The sequence below is a fragment of the Procambarus clarkii genome, chromosome 73 (genome assembly GCF_040958095.1).
Source record: "Procambarus clarkii isolate CNS0578487 chromosome 73, FALCON_Pclarkii_2.0, whole genome shotgun sequence".
NCBI classification, from domain to species: Eukaryota; Metazoa; Arthropoda; class Malacostraca; order Decapoda; family Cambaridae; genus Procambarus; species Procambarus clarkii.
Window position 1 is genome coordinate 22,697,968 of NC_091222.1, and position 19,648 is coordinate 22,717,615.

General features: G+C 43.5%; 1 protein-coding gene across 1 annotated transcript in view; it reads left to right on the plus strand.

The window, feature by feature from the left end:
* Window positions 1-9,778: 9,778 nt before the first annotated feature.
* LOC138356525 (serine/threonine-protein phosphatase 6 regulatory ankyrin repeat subunit A-like) overlaps window positions 9,779-19,648 on the plus strand; it is a 25,369-nt gene continuing 15,499 nt past the window's right edge. The window contains exons 1-2 of the mRNA XM_069312689.1: window positions 9,779-9,923; window positions 14,818-15,121. Coding sequence (XP_069168790.1) covers window positions 9,903-9,923; window positions 14,818-15,121 — 325 coding nt within the window. The 5' untranslated portion in view covers window positions 9,779-9,902. The remainder of the gene's footprint in view (window positions 9,924-14,817; window positions 15,122-19,648) is intronic.

Genomic DNA, 19,648 nt, shown 5'->3' on the forward strand with positions numbered 1-19,648 from the left:
GCCATAATGATATGGTCAAGGAGGTGTGGGCTGAACTAAGAAAAGTTGTTGAGTTCCTCCGAAATCTTGGGAAGAGAATCGAGTCCATCGAGGCGAAATTAAACGTTCAGGTGAAGGTCAAGGAAAGTCACAAAACGGTGAAGGAAAGTCAGGATATAGTGGTTGAGGACAATAATGAAATATTGAGTGATAAAATGAAGGAAAGTGAAGTGTGTGTGAATGATGGTAGTCGTAGTGAAAGGAAGAACTCTATAATTAAACATAAAATGAAGGAATCATTTGGGCCAATAATGGACGTCAATGGACTGAAAAAATCTCTTGAGAAACGCAATGTTGCTTTTACTGGTGAACTTGGGAGGAGGTGGGAGATGTTATACAAGGTATGGCTATTATTTAGTGAACTTATTGGGGATGACTTAGACAGTGCATTGTTTAATAATGGATCACCCTAGACTGAAAATGCTGTCATGGAATATTAATGATTTAAGAAACAGGGTTGCAGATGTTCATTGTTAAGTGATGGGAAATGATATTGATGTTGTAGCTCTCCAGGAGACAGGGGACAGGAATGAAGGCTTATTGAAATTAAATGGCTATAAAGGGTTTCACCTCTTCGCCGCAAATAACATCAGAGGGACGTCGATATATGTTAAGAACTCCATACCAGCAGAATTAGTAGAACCGCCGTCAAAAACGCAAGGTATAGAGAGTGTCTATGTTAAATTATCATTAAGGGAAGGGGAATTTATTGTAGTTAATTTGTATGTATCCAGGAACTGTTTCGACGCTCACTAGCTGCCTGACTGCATTTATACTAATCCTTCACTGGTCATTTGGGACCTTAATGCTCGGCACACAAGCCTTGGGACAGTGGGTAGTATTAATACTAATGGGGTCAAGTGGTTACAGTTTCTACAAGATCATCCAGATACCTGTCTCTTGGGAAACAATGAACCAACTCACATCAGGGAAGGACTGCTTGACTATGGCTACATTTTAAACTCTCAGGGGATTATGGGGGAGGCTCGGGTTGTTCGGTAACTACTTAGTGACCACTTTGCCTTGAACGTTGAATTACCACTGGGGAAAAAACAAGTCCACTTTCAAAGGAAAAAACTAAATATTAATAAAGATATGAAAAAAAAATTATACAAAATATGGGAGATTGGTATCAACAATACATGCCGCTCTGCGTTGATAGTTTTTACGAGGACATGGTCGAGAACATAGAGAAATTAGTACAGAGGGAAAATAACGGGGCAGGGGAAGCAAGACGCATGGACCTAAGAAATTTAAATATTCCAATGATCAGCAAGTCAAGGGGTGGGAGAGAATGCTACGGAGTGCACATAAAGAATGGTTAAAAAATGGAATGAGGGATGAAGAGAAAATTACAATATTGGAAGTGGCTAGGGAATGCAGTCAGGTGAGGAAGGAGGCGCGGGACAGATACTGGCAAGACTTTGCTCAGTCCATTGGTAATACTAAGAACCTTAAAGACATATGGAGAGCAATAAACAAAATCAGGGGTTGTAAGACCAAATTCATTGCTCACTCAGATTCAGGGAAGGTTGCTAATGAGTCAATAGATAAATGGGCAAGTGCTGCAGGTATAAAGTCCTTACCTGCAGACACGAGAGTCACCATTGAGTCATGGGAAAATATTAGAAATGGAGTAACTTTATGTGCTTTAAATACAAGATCTATAACATGCACTGAGATAACTCAGGATGAGCTACTTGATGCTATAATAAGTGGCAGCTCTACTGCTCCGGGGAAAGATGGAGTAACGTGTGACATTCTTAATTATTTAGCCAGTATGAAACCTAGTCCCTTACTTGATTTGTTTAACATGAGTTATAGAGAGGGAAAGTTACCAAAAAAATGGAAGGAGGCTGTCATCATTCCTATCCCTAAATCAAACGGAGGCTACAGGCCTGTCTCCTTAACATCCTGCTTTTGTAAAGTGATGGAAAGGATTTTGTTAAATAGGCTACTCTACCTCCTTGTAGGTAATAACATGTCCAATAATCTCTTTGATTTTATCAAAGGCAAAAGTACTGCGGACTGTCTCTTAAAGTGTTTGTCTAATGTGGATGACAATTTTAGAGTTTTTGTTGATCTACAAGGAGCATTTGATAAAGCCAATAGGGAAGTAATCTTATACGAATTCCAATCTGGGAATAACAGGGAGATTGCTACATTGGATAAGGGATTATCTACAAGGCAGAGAAGGTCAGGTGTATTACCAGGGATACATGTCTGAGGAACGGATGTTTCAGTTAGTTACCCCCAAAGGGGAGTTTTAAGTCCCACCTTATTCAATGTATTAATGAACAGATTAGCATCAGAGATGTATCCTCCAGGGGTCACGACGATCATATATGCTGATGACAGTCTTATATAAGGCATTTCTGGGAGCAAAATTCAAACTGCTCTTAACATACTTGGTACAACCTGTCACAAGTTAGACTTAGTTATAAATGCAGACAAAACCAAATATGAGTATAGGAAATAAAGAAATATAACACTTTAAATGGTGTGGAACTGAGTCGTGTTCAGAAGTACAAGTATCTGGGCATGTATGTTGGATAAACATGTGAGAGTAAAAATGCTGAAATAAATCATATCAGCACCTTATGTAAAGCCGTCTGCATCCTCTAAAAGCACTGACTTTTTCTGGTAAAGGTGTTGGGGTACCTATCTTGCGGATGTTATACATAAGTACTGTTCGGTTCCTGATAGACTACGCAGCACCCGTTTTGTCTTACACAGGCCAAGGCAGAATTAAAAAAATAGAGCTGATACAGAACGAGGCTATGAGGATTATTCTTGGATGTCAAAGAAATACAATGATTGAAATAATGAGAATGGAATTAAATTTACAGAGTGTGTGTGATAGAGTCTGTGACATTAACACTAGAGTATCTATTCGTTTCATGCGGAGAAAAGGAGGGGATAAGCTGTTTGAGAGCGTTCAGATCTACTTGAATGACGTACACACTTCCAGGAAACTGAGGGAGACACGCTACACGAGGGGATTAGCTCATGACCTCAGGGAATACGATGTACTTGACTGCTGTAAGCTTTCTCTACAGTGTAATAGGTCTGCTCCCTGAAAAGTACAGAAAATAGAGGTCGAAATTGTACCCCTCAAGGTGAAAAAGATTCATCATGAACCGGGACAATTACGGTGTTTGTATGAAAGCATGATATCTCGGTTACCAAGAGGCAATAGTTTATGCTAATCCCCACAATCACCAAGCCCACCCGAGTCACTCAAACATCTGCCACTACCCTGGATCACCTATGGACTAATATAACAGCTTCCCTTACATCTGGGGTAATTTATGACAGAACAACTGACCACTATCCTACCTTCCTCATAGCAAACTTGGACACATCACCACCAGAAACCAAGAAACTCTCATTCAGGCTACATAGTGAATCAGCTTTAGGCAATCTCTCTAATGCACTTCACAATATTAACTGGGAATCTGAATTTAATAATACACAGGATATAAACTCATTAACTAACCTCTTTCTCTCCAAAACTCTAAGCCTCTACAACGCTCACTGTCCCCTCCTTACCAAACAAGTAACTGATAAAAGAAAAAATAACCTGTGGCTCACAAGTGGCATAATTAAATCAATCAACAAAAAACATGAATATGAAAAGAAATTTAGGAGTGGCCTAGTTTCAAAGGAAGTAGTTAAAAGGTACTCATCAGTGCTTACCAGTATCATAAGAAAAGCAAAACTTTCATATTATGAGACTAGATTCAAAGAAGCAAAAGGCAACATGAAAAGCACATGGAATACCATCTCTAATATCCTAGGAACTAAACAACACTCCCACAACCAGATAACACTCTCTAAGGATGGCCTTACACCGTCATCTGGCTTAGAAATGGCGAATGAATTTAATAGCTTCTTTTCATCGATTGGTACTAACCTTGCAAGTAAAATCCCACAGACTCAGACACATATCAACACATATCTCTCAGGCAGCTATCCAAACTCTCTTCTCCTTTCACCAGTCAGCCCGACAGATGTTGTGTCCATCATACACTCACTAAAAACCAAAGCTGGGAACATCAGTGAAATCCCGTCCATTGTATACAAGAGCGCCTCCCATGCCCTTGCGCCACTTATAGCTCTGCTGTTCAACAAATCCCTTGAGTGTCATACCTTCCCTGATATCCTTAAAAAAGCAAGAGTAACGCCAGTTCATAAAGGAGGTAACCCGGCAGACATAAACAACTATAGACCAATATCGAACCTACCCATTCTATCAAAAATATTTGAAAAAATTATCTACAAACAGCTCTACTCCTATCTCGTAATATTCGACATTCTTAGCCCCTGTCAGTTTGGCTTCCGCTCTCAAAAGAGTACCAACGATGCAATTATTAGTCTCCTTGATATAATTTACTCAGCCTTTGACAAAAATGAGTTTCCGATTGGACTCTTCATTGACCTGAGAAAGACCTTTGATACTGTTAATCACGATTACCTCTTATGTAAACTCCATCATTATGGAATCCGAGGCCATGCACTGGACTATATCCAATCCTATCTTAGTGATAGACACCAATGTGTAACCATCAATAATATAACCTCTCCCATTCTACCAATAACCGTTGGAGTGCCACAGGGCAGCATCTTGGGACCTCTTCTATTTCTTATATACATCAATGATCTGCCTAATGTCTCTAACATTCTGAAACCTATTTTGTTTGCTGATGATACTAGTCTCATCTACTCCAACCCCAACCCACATACATTAAATGATGTTGTTAATAATGAACTAAAAAAAGTCCACTTATGGATGTCAACCAACAAACTAACACTTAACATAGAAAAGACCTACTACATCCTATTTGGAAGCAAATCTACACATGCAATTCAGCTTCAGATAGACAAAGTAAACATTAGCAATAAAAATGATGGAAAGTTTCTTGGCCTATTCCTAGACAAGAGAATCAACTTCTGTACCCACATACAACACATAACTAAGAAAGTCTCTAAAACAGTTGGTATACTCTCCAAAATCAGATATTATGTACCTAACTCTGCTCTCATCTCTCTATATTATGCACTAATCTATCCCTATCTCAACTATGGTATCTGTGCATGGGGTCCAACCACTGCAAACCACCTCAAGTCCATCATCACCCAGCAAAAATCTGCTATCAGAATAATATCAAATTCTGCTTTCAGACAACACTCAGCCCCCTTGTTTAACTCCCTAAACATGCTAAACATAAACTCACTCCATAAATTCTCTTGTGTCAACTACATTTACAAAACCCTGTTCTTAAATGCAAATCCTGCTCTGAAACTCTTCCTGGACAGATGTAATAGGACCCATTATCACCACATCAGAAATAAATATCTCTTTGATATCCCCAGAGTTAAACTTAATCTGTGTAAACACTATGCAAATAAAGGGACCCAGTCTATGGAACTTACTCCCTATTGAATTGAAAAGCTGTCCAACTTTTACATCATTCAAAATCAATACTAAAAAGTACCTAATTTCATCTTCATAGTTTTTCACTTTTTGCCTTAAAATTGCACTGTATCTATTGCTACCCAATCTCCCAACCTTTATGTTCCCAATTTGAACATCTTTACCATTGTGATCATTGCTGTCTTCTTATATGTGCTGCCAATCTGCTGTATGGTGTTTATTAATCTTGTTTATCTGTATCTATTGCTACCCAGTCTCCCAATCTTTATGTACCCAATCTGAACATCTTTACCATTGTGATCATTGCTGTCTTTATGTGCTGTCAATCTGCTGTATGGTGTCTATTAATCTTGTTTAAATTACTAATCAAGCTGTCAATGTAATCAATCAGAGCTTTAATATAACAATGTGCTTTAATATACTTACTAAGCTCTCTCATCTCATTTTTCTCTTGCAATGTATCTATCATTTATCAATTCTGATAGAAATTACCTAATTAAAATTATCTGTTAGATTAAGGACCTGCCCGAAACGCTGCGCATACTAGTGGCTTTACAAGAGTGTAAATATTGTACTATCCAATGTATTCTCACAAACCCAATGTACCTTCTTGTATATATATAAATAAATAAAATAAATAAATAAATAAATATGTATATTGTGACGGGTCGGTGGCGGAGGATGGCAGGGCAGGGTGTGGTGTCCTAATAAGAGAATATACTGAGTTTGGGACTGTGGACAGGATAATTGAACTCCGGCTTAGTAATTATATATCATCCACACAAGCTGAACTGCAGGCCATTCTGGTGTGTTTGGAGGAAGTACGTCATGACGACAAAAATGCTTTTTGTCGTTATGACTCACTTATAAAATTTTGTATTTGTTGATAGCCGAGGAGCACTTGAGTTCTTAAACAGTCGAAACCCAGTCTTCATGTCCATAGTTGAGGATTGTAAGAAAAGGATAACTGAGATACAGCTGAAAGGTCATAGTGTGAAATTCATGTGGATTCCATCTCATGTTGGAATAGTGCTCAACGAGGTGGCGGATGACTTGGCCAAACGTGCCACATCAAAACCACAAGTTGACATTGAATGTGATTTCACAATGAGACAAATAAGAAGCAAAATCAGAAATATTCAGGCACAGGCAGAAGTGGAGAGGAGAGATATAATGTATGAGAGAAGTCAAACCATGCAACACTACATGTATGTGAGTCAAAACACCCATTTCACTTATGGTAAAAGGAGAAATGCTTGGAGTGACTCTGTGTACATGCGGCTTAGGCTTGGGTACAAATATTACTGGGAATATGGGATAGGTGTTCATGAAGTGTAAACTATGTGGTATGTTAAGGTCTCACACCCTTGCCCAATTATTACAGTCTAGTGCAAAATTCATATATCTTTCAAGAATATCATCAACCTTTCCGTATTATGTTCTTGATTGTCCGTTGATTAATGTATATAAAAACACTGAGATAAGGACTGTTCCTGAACAAATAGCCTGGATGTGTCACAACGGAAAGGTTGATGATATTCTTGAGAGATACAAGAATTTTGCACCAAGACTGTAATCTTTTGTTGAATTATCTGCAGGTGTCTTGTAAATTGTCTATACAGTATACCTAGGTCATAAAAGTATTTGTGTGTACGTCTGATACCATACTACTTGTGAAGGAGGAAATGTATATGCTTATCTCTCAGAATGTTCGGTAATACGTTTATTGCTTGTGATGTGTGTCTATGTATGTATTAACACGATGTACTGAACGGGCTGAGAATAGCTTGAGCTACCTCATCCCTTTGTGTGTATTTTACCTCAATAAACTTATTTCAATTTCAATTTCAATCTCACCTGTGACAGATAAAACCATTTTTTTTAAATAGAACCATCTGTTGCACATAAGAGCAATACACGCTATTCGAAATATGTTTTGATTCCATTTCAATGTTTCCGATTGCATTGATAAATTGATTTTTCATTGATTTCGTCTTTTTTCATTTTAATTTCATTACTTTGAGTGACATTGCGTTGGAATTGAGCTGTGTTGTTTACCATACCGTTCATTTCGTGAGTATAGTTTATTTTTTTTCATTGTTTTTCATTTCGTTTTTTTAACTGTTCTTATTCTTCAGTGATGGGAACATCAGATCATTTGATGTACCTAATTTTCTGATGAGAACATCAGATCATTTGGGAATGCATCGGACAAGGGAGTGGGGAATGGTGGGGAGGACTAGGGACAGGGGAGGGGGTAGTGGTGGGGAGGAAGAGGGGACGAGGGATTTGGGGATGGTGGGGACAGGGGAGTGGGGGATGGTGGGGAGGACAAGGGGATTGGGGAGTGATTGGGAGGACGAGGGGACGGTGGAGTAGGGAATGGTTGGGAGGACGAGGGGATGGGGAAGAGGGGGGAATGGTGGGGGAGGACAAGGGACGGGGAATGGGGAATGGTGGGGGAGAACGGGGGGGGGGCAGGGGATGGTTGCTGTGGTTCAGCAACACGCACGCGTTGCTGAGCCACAGCAATGCGTGGCCGGGTACAGCCAGTATTCAATAATTCCTCAGAGTCAGGCAGAGTGCCAGAGTCGTGGAAAGTTGTTAATGTTCCAATTTTCAAGAAAGAAGATAGAACACTTGTGTCTAAGTATCGGCCAATTAGCTTGACGTCTATTGAGGTAAAGTTACATGAATTGATAACTGCAAATACCATTCGTCTTCATCTTGAAAAACTTTAATTAATATATGATTCACAACATGGGTTTATCACAAGATCACAACATGGAATCCACAACATAAAAATGTTGTGGATTCTTTCTCACATTGGCCTGCAGGAACATGACAAAGTTGACGCCCTTGCTAAGGCTGCAGTAAATAAAGACAGTAGTGAACGGAATCTTGAGTTACCAAATAGGTCCCTTAAAAGTGTCATTAGACGGGAACTCCTGAATGATTTTGAAGAAAGTAGAACAGTGCAAACTGGAACTAGCAGGTCCATTGTTCATCACAAAGAAATGCGTGAAGTAAAACATGTGTACGGGGCAAGTAACAAAGTCAGTAGACTAACAGATGTTGTCACAGCTCGTATAAGACTCGGCTACAAGTATCTCTGGCAGTTGGGCTTGTATAGGGATCTAGATGAAATAAAGTGTAAAGTGTGTGGACAAAGACAGGGACACACACTCCAACACTATATCTTGGATTGTAGTAAATTTTAGCCATTTAGAGATAGATCTAAGCTCACTCTGTATGATATGGCAACCTATCTTATTAACATGGATAAATTACCTGAAATCCTTGCACTGTATCCATATTTCGTTTCCAGTACATAAACGACATATGAGATTAAGAAACAAGTAGTGTATTGTGAAGACTAATAATAAACAGAAGCTTCCCTTTGACATATATATATCCATTGGTCAAACTATTATGTATTAGCGATAAGACCTACCATTAATGTATAATGACTTGCTGTAAATATATAGCTCTTGAAATAGCACTTTTTCTGTAACTAGCTGACATTGTATCTATAAGATGAGAATGACAGGTGAAATTATTTATGTAATAATCTAAGATGAGGTCTGATAAAGACCTTTTGTGTCCTCTGTAATGCTTCTTGCGCTACCGCTCACAAGATGAGTATGGGGTGCACAATAAACTAGCCGCCTCCGGCGGCAACAATAAAATATCACTTCAAGACTATCTAAATAGGGATTTGAAATGGCCAAAAGATTGGCAGATGCAGTTTAATGCTGACAAATGTAAGGTTAGAGGCTAGGTAATGATGATAGAGTTACAAGATACGAGCTAGATGGTGTTGAGATTGCGAAGTCTGATTGCGAAATGGATCTGGGAGTTATGATTAGTAAGAATTTAAAACCAAAACAATATAAGCGGACAGAGACCTGGAGACTGCCAGATACGTCAATCTCGTGATTTATAACTATAAAAAACTTTAAAACTGCTAACAAGATTCAGGATTCGTCTACTCCTGTACCAATCTGTATAAAAAGAGGAAAATGGAAAGCCTTTGCTTGAAAATATGTAAGAATGTAGCAGAATGACGATTTTTGGCATATGGCAGCATTGTGTGAGGATGTGCACTCACCTAGTTGTGTTTACGGGGGTTGAGCTTCGGTGCTTCGGTCCCGCTTCTCAACTGTCAATCAATTTTGGTGCAGGTTCCGAAGCCTTTTGCATTCTATCATATCTAGAGCACAATATCTATGTTATATCAGGGTAGTGCATTATCTGGAGGTAGCTTATGATAACAAGAGATATCTGATAAGAATTAACCGAGTGAAGTCGTCGACGGAACTAAGACCGTTACTCAAATTATGTGTCCTGAAAGTCGGGTTCTCCTCTCAGTTCAGTGAAAACTTTAATCATTGATCCATCAAAACACTTCCAGCAGGACGATCTGATGCGTGTCCCAAAATTCCCAGTAAGTACACAGTTACTCGCCAAGGGTAATGCCTGCAGGACACGTTAATAACCTCCGCTCCCCACCATGTTCACTACTTCCCAGCACGTCACACCCGTACGCTACACGTCCCAGCCACTCCCAGCACGTCCCACCCACTCCCAGCACGTCCCACCCACTCCAAGCACGTCCCACCCACTCCAAGCATGTCCCACCCGTTCGCTATACGTCCCACCCACTCCTAGCACGTCCCATCCACTCCCAGCACATCCCACCCACTCCCAGCACGTCCCATCCACTCCTAGCACGTCCCACCCACTCCCAGCACATCCCACCTACTCCAAGCACGTCCCACCCACTCCAAGCATGTCCCACCCGTTCGCTATACGTCCCACCCACTCCTAGCACGTCCCACCCACTCCCAGCACGTCCCACCCTCTCCTAGCACATCCCACGTACTCCCAGCACGTCCCACGCACTCCCAGCACGTCCCACCCACTCCTAGCACGTCCCACCCACTCCAAGCATGTCCCACCTGTTAGCTATACGTCTCACCTATTCCCAGCACGTCCCACTCACTTCCAACATGTTCCACACACTCCCAGCACGTCACACCCACTCCCATCACGTCCTACCCACTCCCAACACGTCTCACCCACTCCCAGCACGTCCCACCCACTCCCAGCACGTCCCACCCACTCCCAGCACGACCCACCCACTCCCAGCACGTCCCACCCACTCCCAGCACGACCCACCCACTCCTAGCACGTCCCACCCACTCCCAGGACGTCACACCCACTCCCAGCACGACCCACCCACTCCCAGCACGTCCCACTCACTCCCAGCACGTCCCACCCACTCCCAGAACGACCCACCCACTCCTAGCACGTTCCACCCACTCCCAGCACGTCCCACCCACTCCCAGCACGTCCCACCCCCTCCCTGCACGTCTCATCCATTCCCAGCACGTCCCACCCACTCCCAGCATGACCCACCAACTCCCAGCACGTCCCACCCACTCCCAGCACGTCCCACCCCCTCCCAGCACGTCTCACCCACTCCCAGCACGTTCCACCCACTCCCAGCACGTCCCACCCACTCCCAGCACGTCCCACCCACTCCCAGCAGGTCCCACCCACTCCCAGCAGGTCCCACCCACTCCCAGCACGTCCCTCCCACTCCCAGCACGTCCCACCCACTCCCAGCACGTCTCACATATCCCAGCAGGTCCCACCCACTCTCAGCACGTCCCACCCACTCCCAGCACGTCCCACCCACTCCCAGCACGTCTCACCCACTCCCAGCACGTCCCACCCTCTCTCAGCATGTCCCACCCACTCCCAGCACATCCCACCCACTCCCAGCACGTCTCACATATCCCAGCACGTCCCACCCACTCCCAGCACGTCACACCCACTCCCAGCACGACCCACCCACTCCCAGCACGTCTCACCTATCCCAGCACGACCCACCCACTCCCAGCACGTCTCACCCACTCCCAGCACGACCCACTCACTTCCAACATGTTCCACCCACTCCCAGCACGTCCCACCCACTCCCAGCACGTCCCACCCACTCCCAGCACGTCTCACCTATCCCAGCACGTCCCATCCACTCCCAGCACGTCCCACCCACTCTCAGCACGTCCCACCCACTCCCAGCACGACCCACCCACTCCCAGCACGACCCACCCACTCCCAGCACGTCTCACGTATCCAAGCACGTCTCACATATCCCAGCACGTCCCAACCACTCCCAGCACGTCACACCCACTCCCAGCACGTCACACCCACTCCCAGCACGTCACACCCACTCCCGTCACGTCTCACCCACTCCCAGCACGTCCCACCCACTCCCAGCACGTCCGATCCACACCCAGCACGTCCCACCCACTCCCAGCACGTCCCACCCACTCTCAGCACGTCCCACCCACTCCCAGCACGTCCCACCCACTCTCAGCACGTCCCACCCACTCCCAGCACGTCCCACCCACTCCCAGCACGTCTCACATATCCCAGCACGTCCCAACCACTCCCAGCACGTCACACCCACTCCCAGCACGTCACACCCACTCCCAGCACGTCACACCCACTCCCATCACGTCTCACCCACTCCCAGCACGTCCCACCCACTCCCAGCACGTCCGATCCACACCCAGCACGTCCCACCCACTCCCAGCACGTCCGATCCACACCCAGCACGTCACACCCACTCCCATCACGTCTCACCCACTCCCAGCACGTCTCACCTATCCCAGCACGTCCCATCCACTCCCAGCACGTCCCACCCACTCTCAGCACGTCCCACCCACTCCCAGCACGACCCACCCACTCCCAGCACGACCCACCCACTCCCAGCACGTCTCACGTATCCCAGCACGTCCGATCCACTCCCAGCACGTCCCACCCACTCCTAACACGTACTACCCACTCCCAGCACGTCCCATCCACTCCCAGCACGTCTCACCAACTCCCAGCACGTCCCACCCACTCCCAGCACGTCCCACCCTTTCCCTGCACGTCCCACCCACTCCCAGCACGTCCCACCTATTCCCTGCACGTCCCACCCACTCCCAGCACGTCCCACACACTCCCAGCACGTCCCACCCACTCCCAGCACGTCCCGCCCATTCCCAGCACGTCCCACCCACTCCCAGCATGTCCCACCCACTCCCAGCACATCCCACCCACACCCAGCACGTCCCACCCACTCCCAGCACGTCCCATCCACTCCCAGCACATCCCACCCACACCCAGCACGTCCCACCCACTCCCAGCACGTCCTATCTACTCCCAGCACGTCTCACCCACTCCTAGCACGTCCCACCCACTCCGAGCACGTCTCACCCACTCCCAGCACGTTCCACCTATCGCAGCACGTCCCACTCACTCCCAGCACGTCCCACCCACTCCCAGCACGTTTCACCCACTCCCAGCACGTCACACCCACTCCCAGCACATCCCACTCACTCCCAGCACGTATCACCCACTCCCAACACGTCCCACCCACTCCCAGCACGTCTTACCCACTCCCAGCACGTCTTACCCACTCCCAGCACGTCCCACCCACTCCCAGGACGTCCCACCCACTCCCAGCACGTCCCACCCACTCCTAACTCGTCGCACCCATTCCCAGCACGTCCCACCCACTTCCAGCACGTCCCTTCCACACCCAGCACGTCCCACCCACTCCCAGCACGTCCCACCCACTCCCAGCACGTCCCACCCACTCCCAGCACGTCCTCCCACTCCCAGCACGTCCTCCTACTCCCAGCACGTCCCACCCACTTCCAGCACGTCCTCCTACTCCCAGCACGTCCCACCCACTCCCAGCACGTCCCACCCACTCCCAGCACGTCCTCCCACTCCCAGCACGTCCTCCTACTCCCAGCACGTCCCACCCACTCCCAGTACGTCCCACCCACTCCCAGTACGTCCCATCACCAACAACAACAACATAGCCAACAACAACAGAGCCAGGACTCAAGTTCATGTTGTGTATCAGAGCCGATTCAACAAGACGGTGTCTGTGTAGAGTAAAGGCAGGAAAGATTATTTTGGAGGAAGATTGGTCTTTCTCCCAAATAATCTTTCCTGCCTCTACTCTACTTAGACGCCGGCTTGTTGAATCGGCTCTAATTCACAACGTTCCCAACATGAACTTGAGTCCTGGCTTTGTTGCTGTTGACTTTGTTGCTGTTGACTCTTCCCTTTCAGAGTATATAGTGAAAATGCTCTAAACTTTCTATCAAACGTGACCTAACATAAGCTTACACTTCCATATCTTTCTTTTTTTTGTCTTTCCTGTGTTTTCTCTTGCGATCCCTTTCTTATTCCAATTTCTATCTTTATTACACCTTACCTTTCGTTCCTTTTGCCTTGTTTTTTTTCTTCCTCTAAGATTTCCTTCTCCTCACCTCTCTTTCCTGCCTATTTATTGCTTTCGCCTCCTTCCCTCATATCTTACGGGCTATTCATGCCCGTGCCACCTCTTGGGTGGCTTAATCTTTATCAATCTTTCCCTCATCCCAATCGTCTTGAGAATAGTCCAGAACGGACCGAAACGTCGTCGTCCATTCACTTTCTAGTGTGTGGTTCGGTCAACACTAAATCCTAAGTTTGAGCAAATATAGTATATCTCTTTATCAGCATGAAGATATAGGTGTTAACCAAACTACACACTAGAAAGTGAAGAGACCACGACGTTTCGGTTCGTTCTGAACCATTATCAAATCGATTGTGGTTAGCGACTTGAGAATGGTCCAAGACGGACCGAAACGTCGTCGTCTCTTCACTTTCTAGTGTGTGGTCTGGTCATCATTTTTCAGCCACGTTATTGTGACTCTTCATCTGCAAGATACAGGTATTTGTAAATTAAAATGTGAAAGAATTGGGGGGTAATAGTGAAGACCTATAGACAACAATTCATAAATGCCTGAAATAAGGAAAATGGATAATTGTTTTTATATCTAGAAGTGCTAGCAATGGAAGCAAGTATTGTCTCTCAGTTATATCTTACACCAGAAAGGCTTCCCGCAGATTATGCTGTTGCATTTTTGTCACTATATTGCATAATATAGCAAAATTCTCGGAAACGTTCAACATAGGTTGACAAAGCTAATCTTTAGTATCTGAAATCTTTCTTACAAAGAAATGTTAGTAGAATTTAAATAAAATTACGTGTCGTGAGTGATATAGGACAATGGGAGACATGCTCCAAGTCAATATATAGATGAAAGAGCATTGATGAGAAGAATATAAAATAGGACAGGAAGATGTCAAACGATATCAGAACATGCAACAGTGTTCCCCTATACAAGTAGAATACCATCCATTTGCTTCCCTCTCTTCTTTTCATTCCTCCCTCCCCATTTCCTCTCATCCCCAACCACACTGAATCATCCATCACCTTGCAGGTATTAGAGAGAGCCATTAATGATGGTGACGAAGAGGGTGCCAGGAGGGCCATCGACAGGGGTGTGGACATCCATGTCAATCCGCTTAGGGATGCTCACAAGAAGACACTCTGCTTTCTGACTCATGCGGCTGACCTGGGCCACGTCGGCCTGGTCACCCTGCTGATAGAGAAGGGAATTCCAGTGGACGGTGGCGGGACCTCCTCCCAAACACCTTTAAATTGGGCGGCTATCAAAGGCCATAACGAGGTAGTGAGGGAGCTGATAGATAAAGGCGCCAACCTGGAAGCCAAAACCGAGGAAGGTAAGAATCACCACACTTGAAGCACCTAGTTGTACTCACTTAGTTTTGCTTGCGGAGGTTGAGCTCTGGTTATTTGGTCCCACCACTCAACTGTCACTCAGCTGATGTACAGGTTCCTGAGCCTAGTGAGCTCTATCATATCTACACTTGAAACTGTGTATGGAGTCTGCCTTCACCACATCACTTCCTAATGCATTCCATTTGTCAACTACTCTGACACTAAAAAAAGTTCTTTCTAATATCTCTGTGGTTCATTTGGGCACTCAGTTACCACCTGTGGCCCCCTTGTTCGTGTTCCACCCATGCGAAAGAGTTTGTCTTTGTCCACCCTGTCAATTCCCCTGAGAATTTTGTAGGTGGTTATCATGTCTCCCCTTACTCTTCTGCTTTCCAGGGACGTGAGGTTCAGCTCCTTTAGCCTTTCTTCGTAGCTCATACCTCTCAGTTCCAGGACGAGTCTGGTGGCATTCCGCTGACCCTTCTCTAACTTTGGCTTGTGTTTAACTAGGTATGGACTCCAGGCTGGAGCTGCATATTCCAGGATTGGTCTGACATATGTGGTATACAGGGTCCAGAACGATTCCTTACACAAGTTTCTAAAGGCAGTTCTTATGATGGCCAATCTAGCATATGCCGCTGATATCCTTTTGATGTGGGCCTCTACGGACAGGTTCAGTGTGATATCAAGCCCCAGATCTTTCTCTCTATTCCACTCTTGCAGGATTTTACCTCCAAAATTGAACCTTGTGTTCAGCCTTCTGCTCCCTTCGCCTAATTTTATTATTTTACACTTTCCAAAGTTGAACTTTAGTAGCCATTTTCTAGACCATTCCTCCAGTTTGTCCAGGACGTCCTGTAATCTCTGTCTATCTTCATCTGTCTTAATTCTTCTCATAATTTTTGCATTATGGAGAGGAATGAGTCTATACCCTCTGGAAGATCGTTTACATATATTAGAAACAGGATGGGTCTGCGTACAAAGCACTGAGGGACTCCGCTGGTGACATATCTAGTGTGTGTGTGTGTGTGTGTGTGTGTGTGTGTGTGTGTGTGTGTGTGTGTGTGTGTGTGTGTGTGTGTGTGTGTGTGTGTGTGTGTGTGTGTGTGTGTGTGTGTGTGTGTGTGTGTGTGTGTGTGTGTGTGTGTGTGTGTGTGTTCACACAGTTGAACTCTAATGGAATAAATGTAGGTTATTATATATATTTGTTTGTTTGCATATTTTGCTTTTGGTTAATTTTTGTGTTTATCAGTTTACCCGGCGGTGCCCGGGATAGTTTGTTACTCCTACAATCCCACATTCCTATCCATTTCTTTCCCCTTCTCCCCTCTTCCTGCTTTTCCCCTTTTCCTCTCCCATTCTCGCTCCTTCCACCCTTTCCCACTCCTTGTCTCCCTCTTATTGTGGGGTGTGGAAGGAGAGAGAGGGAGAGGGTTAGAGGCTGGAGGGATTGGAAAGCTGAGGTAAAAGTAATATGAGATAATGGGGTAATATATATATATATATATATATATATATATATATATATATATATATATATATATATATATATATATATATATATATATATATATATAAATATATATATATATATATATATATATATATATATATATATATATATATAAATATATATATAATATACATATATATATATATAAATATATATATATATATATATATATATATATATATATATATATATATATATATATATATATATATATATATATATGTATATTGTTAATAGAAACGTATATATATATATATATATATATATATATATATATATATATATATATATACGTATGTATAAATATATATATATATATATATATATATATATATATATATATATATATATATATATATATATATATATATATATATATATACGTATATATATATATATATAAATATTATTAAATACGACCGAAAAAGTAAGATTAACAATTCTAACACGAATTTTCTTCATCTATCTTATGTTTCTTGATGGTAATTGAAAAATCAATTCTTCAAAATTCATTTTTATTTCGAGTCTGACGCGACACTTGAACGCGTTTCGTAATAACTTATTACATTTTCAAAGACTTTTAGTTTACAAACACACAATTATTACCTGCAAACACTAAACAGAGTTCTTACTATGCTATGATTTAAACAGCTTTCATTTTTCATTTTATACCAGCATTTTGGGTGAGGTGATATGTTACAACAGTTTTGGATGATGTGAACAAAACTTTCAACACAGGATACAACACGAAACAATGGGTATTGAAGGTAAGAATGGAAGTAATTGCAGAGGGCCTATTGGCCCATATTTCTTGATGCTTCTATATTGGAGCGGAGTCTTGAAGTGGACACTTCAAGACTCCACTTCTGAGTACTCTTTATTTTCTTCTCCGAGGCTATGGGTCCCTACACTTGTACCAGAGGTGGTACCCCTTCCAGGTAAATATATATATATATATATATATATATATATATATATATATATATATATATCCTTGTGCTCTCAAGCAGAGCACATTACGCATTAAGAAGTCGACACCAGCAATCAACAGCCAATTAATGCACAACTATATTCTACCCACTTCAAGACTCCGCATCAATATAGAAGCACCAAGAAATATGGGCCAATAGGCCCTTTGCAGTTACTTCCATTCTTCCCTTTAACTTACAAAATATTATACCCATTGTTTCGTGTTCTGTCTTGTTTTGAAAGTTTGTTTTCATCTCATCCAAAACTGTTGTAACATATCACCTCACCCAAATGCAGGTATAAAATCGAAGCTGTTTAAACTCTGTTTAGTGTTTACAGGTTATAGTTGTGTGTGTGTAAACTAAAGTCTTTGAAAATGTAATAAGTTATTACGAAGGCATTCAAGTATCGCGTCAGACTAGAAATAAAAATGAATTTTGGAAAATTGATTTTTCAGTTACCATCAACAGTGAAAAGAAATATAAGAAATATTGAGAAATTTCGTGTTAGAATTATTAATCTTACTTTTTCGGTCATATTTAATAATATATATGTCTACAGGAAAGACTGCTACCAAAATATACTAATATATATATATATATATATATATATATATATATATATATATATATATATATATATATATATATATATATATATATATATATATATATATATATATATATATATATATATATATATATATAACTGAAAACTCACACCCCAGAAGTGACTCGAACCCATACTCCCAGAAGCAACGCATCTGGTATGTACAAGACGCCTTAATCCACTTGACCATCACGACCGGACATAATGAGGTGATAGCCGAGGCTATTTGAACCACCCCACCGCCGGCACTCGGATAGTTATCTTGGGCATAGCATTTTACCAAATCACCTCATTCTTTGGGGCAACACGTGAGGAACACAAATGCGAACAAGCCTGAATGGTCCCCAGGACATATGCAACTGAAAACTCACACCCCAGAAGTGACTCGAACCCATACTCCCAGAAGCAACGCATCTGGTATGTACAAGACGCCTTAATCCACTTGACCATCACGACCGGACATAATGAGGTGATAGCCGAGGCTATTTGAACCACCCCACCGCCGGCACTCGGATAGTTATCTTGGGCATAGCATTTTACCAAATCACCTCATTCTTTGGGGCAACACGTGAGGAACACAAATGCGAACAAGCCTGAATGGTCCCCAGGACATATGCAACTGAAAACTCACACCCCAGAAGTGACTCGAACCCATACTCCCAGAAGCAACGCATCTGGTATGTACAAGACGCCTTAATCCACTTGACCATCACGACCGGACATAATGAGGTGATAGCCGAGGCTATTTGAACCACCCCACCGCCGGCACTCGGATAGTTATCTTGGGCATAGCATTTTACCAAATCACCTCATTCTTTGGGGCAACACGTGAGGAACACAAATGCGAACAAGCCTGAATGGTCCCCAGGACATATGCAACTGAAAACTCACACCCCAGAAGTGACTCGAACCCATACTCCCAGAAGCAACGCATCTGGTATGTACAAGACGCCTTAATCCACTTGACCATCACGACCGGACAATATGAGGTGATAGCCGAGGCTATTTGAACCACCCCACCGCCGGCACTCGGATAGTTATCTTGGGCATAGCATTTTACCAAATCACCTCATTCTTTGGGGCAACACGTGAGGAACACAAATGCGAACAAGCCTGAATGGTCCCCAGGACATATGCAACTGAAAACTCACACCCCAGAAGTGACTCGAACCCATACTCCCAGAAGCAACGCATCTGGTATGTACAAGACGCCTTAATCCACTTGACCATCACGACCGGACACGACTTAATCCACTTGACCATCACGACTTGTCCGGTCGTGATGGTCAAGTGGATTAAGGCGTCTTGTACATACCAGATGCGTTGCTTCTGGGAGTATGGGTTCGAGTCACTTCTGGGGTGTGAGTTTTCAGTTGCATATGTCCTGGGGACCATTCAGGCTTGTTCGCATTTGTGTTCCTCACGTGTTGCCCCAAAG